Source organism: Aythya marila (genome assembly GCF_965140915.1).
Source record: "Aythya marila genome assembly, chromosome: Z".
NCBI lineage: Eukaryota > Metazoa > Chordata > Aves > Anseriformes > Anatidae > Aythya > Aythya marila.
The window spans coordinates 8,650,831-8,665,846 of record NC_139080.1 but is presented as its reverse complement, the minus strand read 5'-3'; the positions used below and the strand labels follow the sequence as shown (position 1 = coordinate 8,665,846).

General features: G+C 52.2%; 4 protein-coding genes across 9 annotated transcripts in view; 1 reads left to right on the top strand and 3 right to left on the bottom strand.

The window, feature by feature from the left end:
* UBAP2 (ubiquitin associated protein 2) overlaps positions 1-15,016 on the top strand; it is a 143,403-nt gene that overhangs the window by 114,940 nt on the left and 13,447 nt on the right. The gene's annotated exons all lie outside the window — the stretch shown is intronic.
* On the bottom strand, positions 1,304-3,244 carry LOC309890026 (interferon-like). The gene has a single exon (XM_082783396.1). The coding sequence runs from the start codon at positions 2,612-2,614 to the stop codon at positions 1,868-1,870; it is 747 nt and encodes a 248-aa protein (XP_082639522.1). The 5' UTR covers positions 2,615-3,244; the 3' UTR covers positions 1,304-1,867.
* Positions 6,988-8,754, bottom strand: LOC309890027 (interferon-like). Its single transcript, XM_082783397.1, has one exon. The coding sequence runs from the start codon at positions 8,296-8,298 to the stop codon at positions 7,552-7,554; it is 747 nt and encodes a 248-aa protein (XP_082639523.1). The 5' UTR covers positions 8,299-8,754; the 3' UTR covers positions 6,988-7,551.
* Positions 12,669-14,609, bottom strand: LOC309890025 (interferon-like). Its single transcript, XM_082783395.1, has one exon. It carries the CDS (start codon positions 13,977-13,979, stop codon positions 13,233-13,235), a length of 747 nt encoding a protein of 248 aa, XP_082639521.1. The 5' UTR covers positions 13,980-14,609; the 3' UTR covers positions 12,669-13,232.

The following is a 15,016-nucleotide window of genomic DNA, read 5'->3' as shown; positions in this document are numbered from 1 at the left end:
GCTTTGTCCCTGCCTCCCTCTTTAGCCCCAGGCAGCCCCGTGGCATCGCCAGAAGGTTGGTCATGATGGGGTGTTGGTCTTGGGGTGCACATGTGTAGTGGGTTTACGTGGCAAGGTTTTGGTAGCAGGGGGCCATAGGGGTGGTTTCTGTGAGAAAGATCTAGAAGCTGCCCCATGTTTGGGAAGGGCCCCATTGTTTTCCAGAGCTGAGCCAATAAGCGATGTTGTTTTGCGCCTCTGTGAGAGCATATTTAAGACGGGAAAAAACGCTGCGCCACACAGCAGCTGGGAGAGTGAAGGGAGTGAGGAACAGCCTTTCAGGTGCCAAGGTCAGTGTAGAAGGAGGGGGAGAGGTGCTCCAGGCGCCGGAGCAGAAGTCCCCTGCGGCCTGTGGTGAGGACCGTGGTGAAGCAGGCTGTGCCCCTGCAGCCCATGGAGTACCACGGTGGAGCAGGGTTCCACGCTGCAGCCCGTGGAGGAGACCACGGTGGAGCAGGTGGCCCTGCACCGACGGAGGCTGCCGCCTGTGGAAGACCCCTGCCGGAGCAGATACCGGGCCGGACCCGTAGCCCGTGGAGAGGAGCCCACGCAGGAGCAGGTGACCTGGCAGGAGCTGCTGCCCGTAGGGGAGCCAGGTTGGAGCAGTTTTCTCCTGAGGGATGGATCCCTGGTACGGACCCATATCTGGAGCAGTTCTGGAAGAGCTGCTACCTGTGGGAAGCCCACGCTGGGTCAGTTCATCAAGGACTGCATCCCGTGGGTGGGACCCCACAGCACAGGGGACGAGAGTGACCGAGAAGGAGCGGCAGAGAAGAAGTGCTGTAGACTGACCATAACCCCCATTCCCCCGTTCCCCTGCGCCGCTCGGGGGGAGGAGGTGGAAGAGGGTGGATGGGGGGGAAGGTGCTTTTGGTTTCTTTCCTTTGTTTCTCACTTCTCTAGCTTGTTAGTAATGAGCAATAAATCTTACTATCTTCTTATGCTGAGTCTGTTTTGCCCGTTACAATAATTATTGCGTGATTTTCTTGTCCTTATCTCAACCCTTGAGCCCTTTTTACATATTTTCTCCCCATTCCTCTTTGAGGAGGGGGAGTGAGAGAGCGGCTGTGGTGGAGCTCGGCTGCCCACTCGAGCGGAACCACGACAACATGAAGGTGGCTTTCACACCGTGGCAGTGGGAGAGGACTGGGAAGGGAGCAGGTGGGTGGTGGCAGACGAGGAGTGTGTGATGCAGGCGCCATGTTTCCAGGGCAGGCATGCACCATTAGGTCTGGTGTTGGTGGGAGATTGCCCATGGGCTTGGTGGGCTTGGGAGAGGCGCTGCTCCCCGACAGGCCTGTGGTAGCAGTTAGCAGCCCAGAGCCCTCAACCAGTGACAGAGGCCGTCAGTGGGACAGGCTGCAGGAAGCAAGGCTCTGCTGGCCTCAGGGAGCCCGACTCTGCCTGTGGCGCCTATGAAAGATGACCACCACTTCTTGTCTTTTTTATAAAATATAAAATCTTTATTTCCAGAAAAAGAGTGAATAAATACTAAGTGCAAATAAATAAGGATGAATAAATAAAAAAGGGGGATAAATAAACAAAGGCATGATAAATAAAGTTCTGCAATAAATAGTCATTGACATGTCCAAGTCCGCAAAAAGTGCCCATCGACGCCTTCCCCTTCCGTCAGGAGAGGCTGCAGTCCAGATAGGCAACACAGCCCCACGGGTAATAAATTCATGTATCCCCATCGCCTCACGGCCGTCCCCTGGGTGTGCGACATAGGTGTGTCTTCCCCCTCCCCTAGCAGTGAAGTGTCCATGGTGCACGCCACACGGCTGGATACACTGTCTCGCAGCCAGGACCAGGCCTGGCCTCAGCGCAGTCACGGCTGTTTCCCTGACACCATGGGCTTGTGGCTGGAGGAGGGCTGAGCAGTGCTGAGCCGACCCCGTCTGTGCTGCAGCTGGTGCCTCTTGCTCGGCGTCCACTGGCGTTGGCTGGGGACAGTCATAAGGTGCAGATGGCTTCTGAAGAGGCTGGGAGATGCTTGGCTCTTCATCCGCCGTATCAGCGTGTCCAGGCGCTGGAAGCAGGCGCGAGCCTCGAGGCGGACGTGGTCCCACGCACAGGGGCTGTAGTTGTGGCTCTGGAGAAAGTGTTGGATGCTCCTGAAGTACTTGTTGATGCTGAGGTGAAGGTTGCGGGGCCCTCGCCTGTGGAGGCGCGTGGCGTCGGCTGGGAAGCAGCGCTCGAGGTGGTAGATGTAGTGGTTGAGCTGGTTGAGGAGGTCATTGCGTGCAGCATCGAGCCAGTGCACAGGGATGCTTGGACTGCTGAGGATGTTGAAGAGGTGTTGGAGGAGGTGGAGGGCGGTGTGTGCGGCTTGCTGCGTGTCGTTGGTGTCCAGGAGGGTGTCCGGGAAGGAGCAAGGCGCGTGTTGCTGCGGGCAGGGCTGTGTGGGGCTGGGAGCCATGTCGCGGAGGAGCTGGAGGCTGTCCCAGGTGAAGGTGCTGTCGTGGAGGCGCAGGGGGCCGCAGGAGAAGGCGTTGGCGGGAGGCGTGAGGAGGAGCAGGAGGGCCAGGAGGGCGCTGTAGATGGCTGGTGGTGGTGGGGCTGATGGCCCAGGCATGGTGGCTCTTGGGTTGTGCTGGGCAAGAGCCTGTTGGGGCTGGGTGGTGTTGGTGCTCGGGGTGCTGCCGGGTGTCGAGCTTTATGCAGTGCTGCATCTTCCTTTCCCTTCATCACTTTCAGGTCTTCGAGGTTTTTGGCTGTGGTTTTCAGTTTGGCTTGGTTGTGGTTTGAGGGGAAATGCCTTGGTGGGTTTGGCCCTGAGTGCGGTGCGCAAGCTGTAGGTCCTTGGCTCATGTTGTGGTGGATATTTTTTGGCGTATTTGGAGGCGGGGAAGTGAAAGTGGTTTCGAGAAAGTTGTGGGGAAAGGTGTGCCACAGATGTTGTGTTTGTTTCCTATTTCTGGTTTCCATTTTGTTTTAAACAAGCATCTTTGCACCAGAGCTACACTGAAATTTCTCTTTCTGCACAAGTCTTGTTTCGCTTTGCAATGCCATAGTGTTAGGTTGCCTTCTTTGTACCACTAATGTGTTTCCTCTGGATTCCCTTGTATGTGTTGATGTTTCTGTGTCTTTTTTAAGTATTGTGAAGTTTGGTTCTTCAATGGAACCTAAGGGAGTTGTCTGGTGTAACCATTGCTTTGTGGTGGTAGTTTGAGAGGAGATTTCTGAGAAAGCTGCAGCTACCGTGAGTCCTTTACTCAGTCTCGTCTTCTGTGGACTGAACAAAGGTTGTTGGTGGTATGGTGTGTAGGGAAGTGTGTTGGTGAGTTTCCCCTGAGCCTGGGACAGGTTTTGGAGGTCCTTGGCTTATTTTTTATTTATTTATTTATTTATTTTTGCGAGGTGGTGGTTAATCTGTCCTTAGCGTTTGTGTGGGGGATGTGAAAGTGGTGGGGAGAGGGTGTCCAGGGAGCTTTGTCTGAGAACTTTTTATGGCTTCCCTTTTTTCCTGTGTGGTATGTCTTATTTCCGGTAAAGTTTCCCAACCATATAAAGCATTTATTTTTTTCATTTTTGAAATGGTGGTAGTTTTTGCGGCTTTTCTTTGAGTTTCGTTTTTTGGCTCTTTTTTTGGTAGTAATTCGTCATTGCTTTTTACGTTTTGTAGTACTTTGAAAATGATACTGGCAGCATGCCTAGGCAGCCAGGAAGACCAGTGGCATCCTGGCTTGTGTCAGGAATAGGATGGCCAGCAGGACCAGGGAGGTGATCATCCCCCTGTACTCGAGGTGCAGCCTCAACAGAACAGAGTACTGTGTTTAGCTTTGGGGCCCTCACTACAAGAAAGACATCAAGGCCCTGGAGCGTGCCCAGAGAAGGGCTACGAAGCTGGTGAAGGGCCTGGACCACAAGTGTTAATGAGGAGTGACTGAGGGAACTGGGGGTGTTTCTTCTCGAGAAGAGGAGGCTCAGGGCAGAGCTTATGGCTCTCTATAGCTACCTGAAAGGAAGTTGTGGGGAGCTGCAGGTTGGCCTCTTCCCATAGACAACTAGTGATGGAAGAGGGAATAGCCTCAAGTTGTGCCAGGGAAGGTTTAGGTTGGAAATTCTGAGACTTTTCCTCTCTGAAATAGTGGTCAGGTGTTGAACGGGGTTTCCCAGGGAGGTGGTGTCATCACTGTCCCTGGGGGTGTTTAAGGAAAGGTTGGATGTGATGCTTAGGGTGAGGGTTTAGTGGGTGACGTTGGGGACAGGGGGTTGGTTAGAGAGATGATCTTGGAGGTCTCTTCTAGCCTTAATGATTCTGTGATTCTATGAATCTCTGGAGCTCTCGAGCATGGCTTGTCCTGAAGGTAGTGGCTTTTGTTTGTAGGTTTGAGTGAGTTTGACTGATGGAGTGCTTGCAGTGTTTTGTTTTGCCTTTCTTCTCTTTGAACACTTTTAAACTTCCTGAGGAGTCTCTTTTGAGGTCTTTCGTGTTCAGTGATGGAGTGTCAGGCAAGAATATTTCAGTATAGTTTTGCTGCTTTTGTCAGTTGAGCAAATTTTCAGTAAAAGTGTCTCAGTGTGCTGTGTGAAAGAAAGGTCTTATCATTAGCAATTGCATTTTTTCAATTTTAGGTTTTCTTGCCTGGTAAATACATTTTCCTTGTAATCATCTTGTACTGTAGGAACTTCTCTGTTTCTCTGTTTCCGTGTTTTTTAATGACTCAGTGCATCATTTCATGTTTTGAAATTCTTGTATGATGTATTTTGGAATAAGTCTTTTGAGATGCTGAGGGTAGTTTCCCTCAGTTTCCCGAGGGAGTTATTGAACGAAACTTTTGAGCATCTCTAGGGATGGACATTCTGTGACCTCCCTGATCCCTTTTTTGGTATTTTATCACATTAATGATAAAGATAATACTTATCTTTCAGTTTTGTAAGTTTGAAAGTCATTTGTGAATTTCCTGCGTTTCTCTCGTGTTTTGTTCTTAAGAGGAGGGTTGCTCTCTGCAGCTACCTCACAAGACAGAGTCAGTCAGGTCCCCCTTTCTGGGATTGCAGGATTAGGAGTAACATGAGGAGGATTATGGTATGACCGGGAGCTGGAGGCTGCTGTGGGAGGGCTTGTGCTGTGTGCCTGAGTACATTTGTTCCTTCACTTCTCAGTTGCAAGCGACATCTCTGTTTGCTGTTGCCCAGAGCAGTATCTTTGCAGTAATGATACGTTGGAGGTGGTGTGACAGCATTGAGAACGGCCTCTTTCCCCTCTCCAGGAGGAGCCTGGAGGTACCGGGCATTGTTGTTTTCTTGCCCTAGCTTACTTGTTGGGGTAAAGCAGCTGGGGCAGTGTTTTTTGGGGTGGTGGTCAAGGTAAAGGAGCAGCTGGTGGTGTGTGGGATGCTGTGCTGTTCTGTGCTGACTGGGTTGGACTGTCACGGGTGGTGGTGTTGAAGGATGCTGCTGTTTGCTTACTAAGGTTGTGTTGGGATGAAGAAGTGCAAGACCGTGGTGGCAGTAGGAGAACAATGAGCAGTTCCTGAGCATCTGTTTTTTTTTTTTTTTTTTTTTTTTTTTTTTTTTTTTGTGTGTGTGTGTGTGTCTCTTTTTGATATTCCTGTGTGTTGTTGGTTAGCGCTGAGGTGCAGCTTTTTGCCCAGACCTCCACAGGCCTTGTTTAGTCCCCCCTCTCCTCTGTGACGTACGCTTTGTCCCTGCCTCCCTCTTTAGCCCCAGGCAGCACCGTGGCATCGCCAGAAGGTTGGTCATGATGGGGTGTTGGTCTTGGGGTGCACATGTGTAGTGGGTTTACGTGGCAAGGTTTTGGTAGCAGGGGGCCATAGGGGTGGTTTCTGTGAGAAAGATCTAGAAGCTGCCCCATGTTTGGGAAGGGCCCCATTGTTTTCCAGAGCTGAGCCAATAAGCGATGTTGTTTTGCGCCTCTGTGAGAGCATATTTAAGACGGGAAAAAACGCTGCGCCACACAGCAGCTGGGAGAGTGAAGGGAGTGAGGAACAGCCTTTCAGGTGCCAAGGTCAGTGTAGAAGGAGGGGGAGAGGTGCTCCAGGCGCCGGAGCAGAAGTCCCCTGCGGCCTGTGGTGAGGACCGTGGTGAAGCAGGCTGTGCCCCTGCAGCCCATGGAGTACCACGGTGGAGCAGGGTTCCACGCTGCAGCCCGTGGAGGAGACCACGGTGGAGCAGGTGGCCCTGCACCGACGGAGGCTGCCGCCTGTGGAAGACCCCTGCCGGAGCAGATACCGGGCCGGACCCGTAGCCCGTGGAGAGGAGCCCACGCAGGAGCAGGTGACCTGGCAGGAGCTGCTGCCCGTAGGGGAGCCAGGTTGGAGCAGTTTTCTCCTGAGGGATGGATCCCTGGTACGGACCCATATCTGGAGCAGTTCTGGAAGAGCTGCTACCTGTGGGAAGCCCACGCTGGGTCAGTTCATCAAGGACTGCATCCCGTGGGTGGGACCCCACAGCACAGGGGACGAGAGTGACCGAGAAGGAGCGGCAGAGAAGAAGTGCTGTAGACTGACCATAACCCCCATTCCCCCGTTCCCCTGCGCCGCTCGGGGGGAGGAGGTGGAAGAGGGTGGATGGGGGGGAAGGTGCTTTTGGTTTCTTTCCTTTGTTTCTCACTTCTCTAGCTTGTTAGTAATGAGCAATAAATCTTACTATCTTCTTATGCTGAGTCTGTTTTGCCCGTTACAATAATTATTGCGTGATTTTCTTGTCCTTATCTCAACCCTTGAGCCCTTTTTACATATTTTCTCCCCATTCCTCTTTGAGGAGGGGGAGTGAGAGAGCGGCTGTGGTGGAGCTCGACTGCCCACTCGAGCGGAACCACGACAACATGAAGGTGGCTTTCACACCGTGGCAGTGGGAGAGGACTGGGAAGGGAGCAGGTGGGTGGTGGCAGACGAGGAGTGTGTGATGCAGGCGCCATGTTTCCAGGGCAGGCATGCACCATTAGGTCTGGTGTTGGTGGGAGATTGCCCATGGGCTTGGTGGGCTTGGGAGAGGCGCTGCTCCCCGACAGGCCTGTGGTAGCAGTTAGCAGCCCAGAGCCCTCAACCAGTGACAGAGGCCGTCAGTGGGACAGGCTGCAGGAAGCAAGGCTCTGCTGGCCTCAGGGAGCCCGACTCTGCCTGTGGCGCCTATGAAAGATGACCACCACTTCTTGTCTTTTTTATAAAATATAAAATCTTTATTTCCAGAAAAAGAGTGAATAAATACTAAGTGCAAATAAATAAGGATGAATAAATAAAAAAGGGGGATAAATAAACAAAGGCATGATAAATAAAGTTCTGCAATAAATAGTCATTGACATGTCCAAGTCCGCAAAAAGTGCCCATCGACGCCTTCCCCTTCCGTCAGGAGAGGCTGCAGTCCAGATAGGCAACACAGCCCCACGGGTAATAAATTCATGTATCCCCATCGCCTCACGGCCGTCCCCTGGGTGTGCGACATAGGTGTGTCTTCCCCCTCCCCTAGCAGTGAAGTGTCCATGGTGCACGCCACACGGCTGGATACACTGTCTCGCAGCCAGGACCAGGCCTGGCCTCAGCGCAGTCACGGCTGTTTCCCTGACACCATGGGCTTGTGGCTGGAGGAGGGCTGAGCAGTGCTGAGCCGACCCCGTCTGTGCTGCAGCTGGTGCCTCTTGCTCGGCGTCCACTGGCGTTGGCTGGGGACAGTCATAAGGTGCAGATGGCTTCTGAAGAGGCTGGGAGATGCTTGGCTCTTCATCCGCCGTATCAGCGTGTCCAGGCGCTGGAAGCAGGCGCGAGCCTCGAGGCGGACGTGGTCCCACGCACAGGGGCTGTAGTTGTGGCTCTGGAGAAAGTGTTGGATGCTCCTGAAGTACTTGTTGATGCTGAGGTGAAGGTTGCGGGGCCCTCGCCTGTGGAGGCGCGTGGCGTCGGCTGGGAAGCAGCGCTCGAGGTGGTAGATGTAGTGGTTGAGCTGGTTGAGGAGGTCATTGCGTGCAGCATCGAGCCAGTGCACAGGGATGCTTGGACTGCTGAGGATGTTGAAGAGGTGTTGGAGGAGGTGGAGGGCGGTGTGTGCGGCTTGCTCTGTGTTGTCGGTGTCCAGAAGGATGTCCGGGAAGGGAAAAAATGCGTGTTGCTGCGGGCAGGGCTGTGTGGGGCTGGGAGCCATGTCGCGGAGGAGCTGGAGGCTGTCCCAGGTGAAGGTGCTGTCGTGGAGGCGCAGGGGGCCGCAGGAGAAGGCGTTGGCGGGAGGCGTGAGGAGGAGCAGGAGGGCCAGGAGGGCGCTGTAGATGGCTGGTGGTGGTGGGGCTGATGGCCCAGGCATGGTGGCTCTTGGGTTGTGCTGGGCAAGAGCCTGTTGGGGCTGGGTGGTGTTGGTGCTCGGGGTGCTGCCGGGTGTCGAGCTTTATGCAGTGCTGCATCTTCCTTTCCCTTCATCACTTTCAGGTCTTCGAGGTTTTTGGCTGTGGTTTTCAGTTTGGCTTGGTTGTGGTTTGAGGGGAAATGCCTTGGTGGGTTTGGCCCTGAGTGCGGTGCGCAAGCTGTAGGTCCTTGGCTCATGTTGTGGTGGATATTTTTTGGCGTATTTGGAGGCGGGGAAGTGAAAGTGGTTTCGAGAAAGTTGTGGGGAAAGGTGTGCCACAGATGTTGTGTTTGTTTCCTATTTCTGGTTTCCATTTTGTTTTAAACAAGCATCTTTGCACCAGAGCTACACTGAAATTTCTCTTTCTGCACAAGTCTTGTTTCGCTTTGCAATGCCATAGTGTTAGGTTGCCTTCTTTGTACCACTAATGTGTTTCCTCTGGATTCCCTTGTATGTGTTGATGTTTCTGTGTCTTTTTTAAGTATTGTGAAGTTTGGTTCTTCAGTGGAACCTAAGGGAGTTGTCTGGTGTAACCATTGCTTTGTGGTGGTAGTTTGAGAGGAGATTTCTGAGAAAGCTGCAGCTACCGTGAGTCCTTTACTCAGTCTCGTCTTCTGTGGACTGAACAAAGGTTGTTGGTGGTATGGTGTGTAGGGAAGTGTGTTGGTGAGTTTCCCCTGAGCCTGGGACAGGTTTTGGAGGTCCTTGGCTTATTTTTTATTTATTTATTTATTTATTTTTGCGAGGTGGTGGTTAATCTGTCCTTAGCGTTTGTGTGGGGGATGTGAAAGTGGTGGGGAGAGGGTGTCCAGGGAGCTTTGTCTGAGAACTTTTTATGGCTTCCCTTTTTTCCTGTGTGGTATGTCTTATTTCCGGTAAAGTTTCCCAACCATATAAAGCATTTATTTTTTTCATTTTTGAAATGGTGGTAGTTTTTGCGGCTTTTCTTTGAGTTTCGTTTTTTGGCTCTTTTTTTGGTAGTAATTCGTCATTGCTTTTTACGTTTTGTAGTACTTTGAAAATGATACTGGCAGCATGCCTAGGCAGCCAGGAAGACCAGTGGCATCCTGGCTTGTGTCAGGAATAGGATGGCCAGCAGGACCAGGGAGGTGATCATCCCCCTGTACTCGAGGTGCAGCCTCAACAGAACAGAGTACTGTGTTTAGCTTTGGGGCCCTCACTACAAGAAAGACATCAAGGCCCTGGAGCGTGCCCAGAGAAGGGCTACGAAGCTGGTGAAGGGCCTGGACCACAAGTGTTAATGAGGAGTGACTGAGGGAACTGGGGGTGTTTCTTCTCGAGAAGAGGAGGCTCAGGGCAGAGCTTATGGCTCTCTATAGCTACCTGAAAGGAAGTTGTGGGGAGCTGCAGGTTGGCCTCTTCCCATAGACAACTAGTGATGGAAGAGGGAATAGCCTCAAGTTGTGCCAGGGAAGGTTTAGGTTGGAAATTCTGAGACTTTTCCTCTCTGAAATAGGGGTCAGGTGTTGAACGGGGTTTCCCAGGGAGGTGGTGTCATCACTGTCCCTGGGGGTGTTTAAGGAAAGGTTGGATGTGATGCTTAGGGTGAGGGTTTAGTGGGTGACGTTGGGGACAGGGGGTTGGTTAGAGAGATGATCTTGGAGGTCTCTTCTAGCCTTAATGATTCTGTGATTCTATGAATCTCTGGAGCTCTCGAGCATGGCTTGTCCTGAAGGTAGTGGCTTTTGTTTGTAGGTTTGAGTGAGTTTGACTGATGGAGTGCTTGCAGTGTTTTGTTTTGCCTTTCTTCTCTTTGAACACTTTTAAACTTCCTGAGGAGTCTCTTTTGAGGTCTTTCGTGTTCAGTGATGGAGTGTCAGGCAAGAATATTTCAGTATAGTTTTGCTGCTTTTGTCAGTTGAGCAAATTTTCAGTAAAAGTGTCTCAGTGTGCTGTGTGAAAGAAAGGTCTTATCATTAGCAATTGCATTTTTTCAATTTTAGGTTTTCTTGCCTGGTAAATACATTTTCCTTGTAATCATCTTGTACTGTAGGAACTTCTCTGTTTCTCTGTTTCCGTGTTTTTTAATGACTCAGTGCATCATTTCATGTTTTGAAATTCTTGTATGATGTATTTTGGAATAAGTCTTTTGAGATGCTGAGGGTAGTTTCCCTCAGTTTCCCGAGGGAGTTATTGAACGAAACTTTTGAGCATCTCTAGGGATGGACATTCTGTGACCTCCCTGATCCCTTTTTTGGTATTTTATCACATTAATGATAAAGATAATACTTATCTTTCAGTTCTGTAAGTTTGAAAGTCATTTGTGAATTTCCTGCGTTTCTCTCGTGTTTTGTTCTTAAGAGGAGGGTTGCTCTCTGCAGCTACCTCACAAGACAGAGTCAGTCAGGTCCCCCTTTCTGGGATTGCAGGATTAGGAGTAACATGAGGAGGATTATGGTATGACCGGGAGCTGGAGGCTGCTGTGGGAGGGCTTGTGCTGTGTGCCTGAGTACATTTGTTCCTTCACTTCTCAGTTGCAAGCGACATCTCTGTTTGCTGTTGCCCAGAGCAGTATCTTTGCAGTAATGATACGTTGGAGGTGGTGTGACAGCATTGAGAACGGCCTCTTTCCCCTCTCCAGGAGGAGCCTGGAGGTACCGGGCATTGTTGTTTTCTTGCCCTAGCTTACTTGTTGGGGTAAAGCAGCTGGGGCAGTGTTTTTTGGGGTGGTGGTCAAGGTAAAGGAGCAGCTGGTGGTGTGTGGGATGCTGTGCTGTTCTGTGCTGACTGGGTTGGACTGTCACGGGTGGTGGTGTTGAAGGATGCTGCTGTTTGCTTACTAAGGTTGTGTTGGGATGAAGAAGTGCAAGACCGTGGTGGCAGTAGGAGAACAACGAGCAGTTCCTGAGCATCTGTTTTTTTTTTTTTTTTTTTTTTTTTTTTTTTTTTTGTGTGTGTGTGTGTCTCTTTTTGATATTCCTGTGTGTTGTTGGTTAGCGCTGAGGTGCAGCTTTTTGCCCAGACCTCCACAGGCCTTGTTTAGTCCCCCCTCTCCTCTGTGACGTACGCTTTGTCCCTGCCTCCCTCTTTAGCCCCAGGCAGCACCGTGGCATCGCCAGAAGGTTGGTCATGATGGGGTGTTGGTCTTGGGGTGCACATGTGTAGTGGGTTTACGTGGCAAGGTTTTGGTAGCAGGGGGCCATAGGGGTGGTTTCTGTGAGAAAGATCTAGAAGCTGCCCCATGTTTGGGAAGGGCCCCATTGTTTTCCAGAGCTGAGCCAATAAGCGATGTTGTTTTGCGCCTCTGTGAGAGCATATTTAAGACGGGAAAAAACGCTGCGCCACACAGCAGCTGGGAGAGTGAAGGGAGTGAGGAACAGCCTTTCAGGTGCCAAGGTCAGTGTAGAAGGAGGGGGAGAGGTGCTCCAGGCGCCGGAGCAGAAGTCCCCTGCGGCCTGTGGTGAGGACCGTGGTGAAGCAGGCTGTGCCCCTGCAGCCCATGGAGTACCACGGTGGAGCAGGGTTCCACGCTGCAGCCCGTGGAGGAGACCACGGTGGAGCAGGTGGCCCTGCACCGACGGAGGCTGCCGCCTGTGGAAGACCCCTGCCGGAGCAGATACCGGGCCGGACCCGTAGCCCGTGGAGAGGAGCCCACGCAGGAGCAGGTGACCTGGCAGGAGCTGCTGCCCGTAGGGGAGCCAGGTTGGAGCAGTTTTCTCCTGAGGGATGGATCCCTGGTACGGACCCATATCTGGAGCAGTTCTGGAAGAGCTGCTACCTGTGGGAAGCCCACGCTGGGTCAGTTCATCAAGGACTGCATCCCGTGGGTGGGACCCCACAGCACAGGGGACGAGAGTGACCGAGAAGGAGCGGCAGAGAAGAAGTGCTGTAGACTGACCATAACCCCCATTCCCCCGTTCCCCTGCGCCGCTCGGGGGGAGGAGGTGGAAGAGGGTGGATGGGGGGGAAGGTGCTTTTGGTTTCTTTCCTTTGTTTCTCACTTCTCTAGCTTGTTAGTAATGAGCAATAAATCTTACTATCTTCTTATGCTGAGTCTGTTTTGCCCGTTACAATAATTATTGCGTGATTTTCTTGTCCTTATCTCAACCCTTGAGCCCTTTTTACATATTTTCTCCCCATTCCTCTTTGAGGAGGGGGAGTGAGAGAGCGGCTGTGGTGGAGCTCGGCTGCCCACTCGAGCGGAACCACGACAACATGAAGGTGGCTTTCACACCGTGGCAGTGGGAGAGGACTGGGAAGGGAGCAGGTGGGTGGTGGCAGACGAGGAGTGTGTGATGCAGGCGCCATGTTTCCAGGGCAGGCATGCACCATTAGGTCTGGTGTTGGTGGGAGATTGCCCATGGGCTTGGTGGGCTTGGGAGAGGCGCTGCTCCCCGACAGGCCTGTGGTAGCAGTTAGCAGCCCAGAGCCCTCAACCAGTGACAGAGGCCGTCAGTGGGACAGGCTGCAGGAAGCAAGGCTCTGCTGGCCTCAGGGAGCCCGACTCTGCCTGTGGCGCCTATGAAAGATGACCACCACTTCTTGTCTTTTTTATAAAATATAAAATCTTTATTTCCAGAAAAAGAGTGAATAAATACTAAGTGCAAATAAATAAGGATGAATAAATAAAAAAGGGGGATAAATAAACAAAGGCATGATAAATAAAGTTCTGCAATAAATAGTCATTGACATGTCCAAGTCCGCAAAAAGTGCCCATCGACGCCTTCCCCTTCCGTCAGGAGAGGCTGCAGTCCAGATAGGCAACACAGCCCCACGGGTAATAAATTCATGTATCCCCATCGCCTCACGGCCGTCCCCTGGGTGTGCGACATAGGTGTGTCTTCCCCCTCCCCTAGCAGTGAAGTGTCCATGGTGCACGCCACACGGCTGGATACACTGTCTCGCAGCCAGGACCAGGCCTGGCCTCAGCGCAGTCACGGCTGTTTCCCTGACACCATGGGCTTGTGGCTGGAGGAGGGCTGAGCAGTGCTGAGCCGACCCCGTCTGTGCTGCAGCTGGTGCCTCTTGCTCGGCGTCCACTGGCGTTGGCTGGGGACAGTCATAAGGTGCAGATGGCTTCTGAAGAGGCTGGGAGATGCTTGGCTCTTCATCCGCCGTATCAGCGTGTCCAGGCGCTGGAAGCAGGCGCGAGCCTCGAGGCGGACGTGGTCCCACGCACAGGGGCTGTAGTTGTGGCTCTGGAGAAAGTGTTGGATGCTCCTGAAGTACTTGTTGATGCTGAGGTGAAGGTTGCGGGGCCCTCGCCTGTGGAGGCGCGTGGCGTCGGCTGGGAAGCAGCGCTCGAGGTGGTAGATGTAGTGGTTGAGCTGGTTGAGGAGGTCATTGCGTGCAGCATCGAGCCAGTGCACAGGGATGCTTGGACTGCTGAGGATGTTGAAGAGGTGTTGGAGGAGGTGGAGGGCGGTGTGTGCGGCTTGCTGCGTGTCGTTGGTGTCCAGGAGGGTGTCCGGGAAGGAGCAAGGCGCGTGTTGCTGCGGGCAGGGCTGTGTGGGGCTGGGAGCCATGTCGCGGAGGAGCTGGAGGCTGTCCCAGGTGAAGGTGCTGTCGTGGAGGCGCAGGGGGCCGCAGGAGAAGGCGTTGGCGGGAGGCGTGAGGAGGAGCAGGAGGGCCAGGAGGGCGCTGTAGATGGCTGGTGGTGGTGGGGCTGATGGCCCAGGCATGGTGGCTCTTGGGTTGTGCTGGGCAAGAGCCTGTTGGGGCTGGGTGGTGTTGGTGCTCGGGGTGCTGCCGGGTGTCGAGCTTTATGCAGTGCTGCATCTTCCTTTCCCTTCATCACTTTCAGGTCTTCGAGGTTTTTGGCTGTGGTTTTCAGTTTGGCTTGGTTGTGGTTTGAGGGGAAATGCCTTGGTGGGTTTGGCCCTGAGTGCGGTGCGCAAGCTGTAGGTCCTTGGCTCATGTTGTGGTGGATATTTTTTGGCGTATTTGGAGGCGGGGAAGTGAAAGTGGTTTCGAGAAAGTTGTGGGGAAAGGTGTGCCACAGATGTTGTGTTTGTTTCCTATTTCTGGTTTCCATTTTGTTTTAAACAAGCATCTTTGCACCAGAGCTACACTGAAATTTCTCTTTCTGCACAAGTCTTGTTTCGCTTTGCAATGCCATAGTGTTAGGTTGCCTTCTTTGTACCACTAATGTGTTTCCTCTGGATTCCCTTGTATGTGTTGATGTTTCTGTGTCTTTTTTAAGTATTGTGAAGTTTGGTTCTTCAATGGAACCTAAGGGAGTTGTCTGGTGTAACCATTGCTTTGTGGTGGTAGTTTGAGAGGAGATTTCTGAGAAAGCTGCAGCTACCGTGAGTCCTTTACTCAGTCTCGTCTTCTGTGGACTGAACAAAGGTTGTTGGTGGTATGGTGTGTAGGGAAGTGTGTTGGTGAGTTTCCCCTGAGCCTGGGACAGGTTTTGGAGGTCCTTGGCTTATTTTTTATTTATTTATTTATTTATTTTTGCGAGGTGGTGGTTAATCTGTCCTTAGCGTTTGTGTGGGGGATGTGAAAGTGGTGGGGAGAGGGTGTCCAGGGAGCTTTGTCTGAGAACTTTTTATGGCTTCCCTTTTTTCCTGTGTGGTATGTCTTATTTCCGGTAAAGTTTCCCAACCATATAAAGCATTTATTTTTTTCATTTTTGAAATGGTGGTAGTTTTTGCGGCTTTTCTTTGAGTTTCGTTTTTTGGCTCTTTTTTTGGTAGTAATTCGTCATTGCTTT

Coding starts and splice junctions, on each gene's coding strand:
- LOC309890026 (XM_082783396.1), bottom strand. CDS start 2,614: ATGCCTGGGCCATCAGCCCCACCACCACCAGCCATCTACAGCGCCCTC.
- LOC309890027 (XM_082783397.1), bottom strand. CDS start 8,298: ATGCCTGGGCCATCAGCCCCACCACCACCAGCCATCTACAGCGCCCTC.
- LOC309890025 (XM_082783395.1), bottom strand. CDS start 13,979: ATGCCTGGGCCATCAGCCCCACCACCACCAGCCATCTACAGCGCCCTC.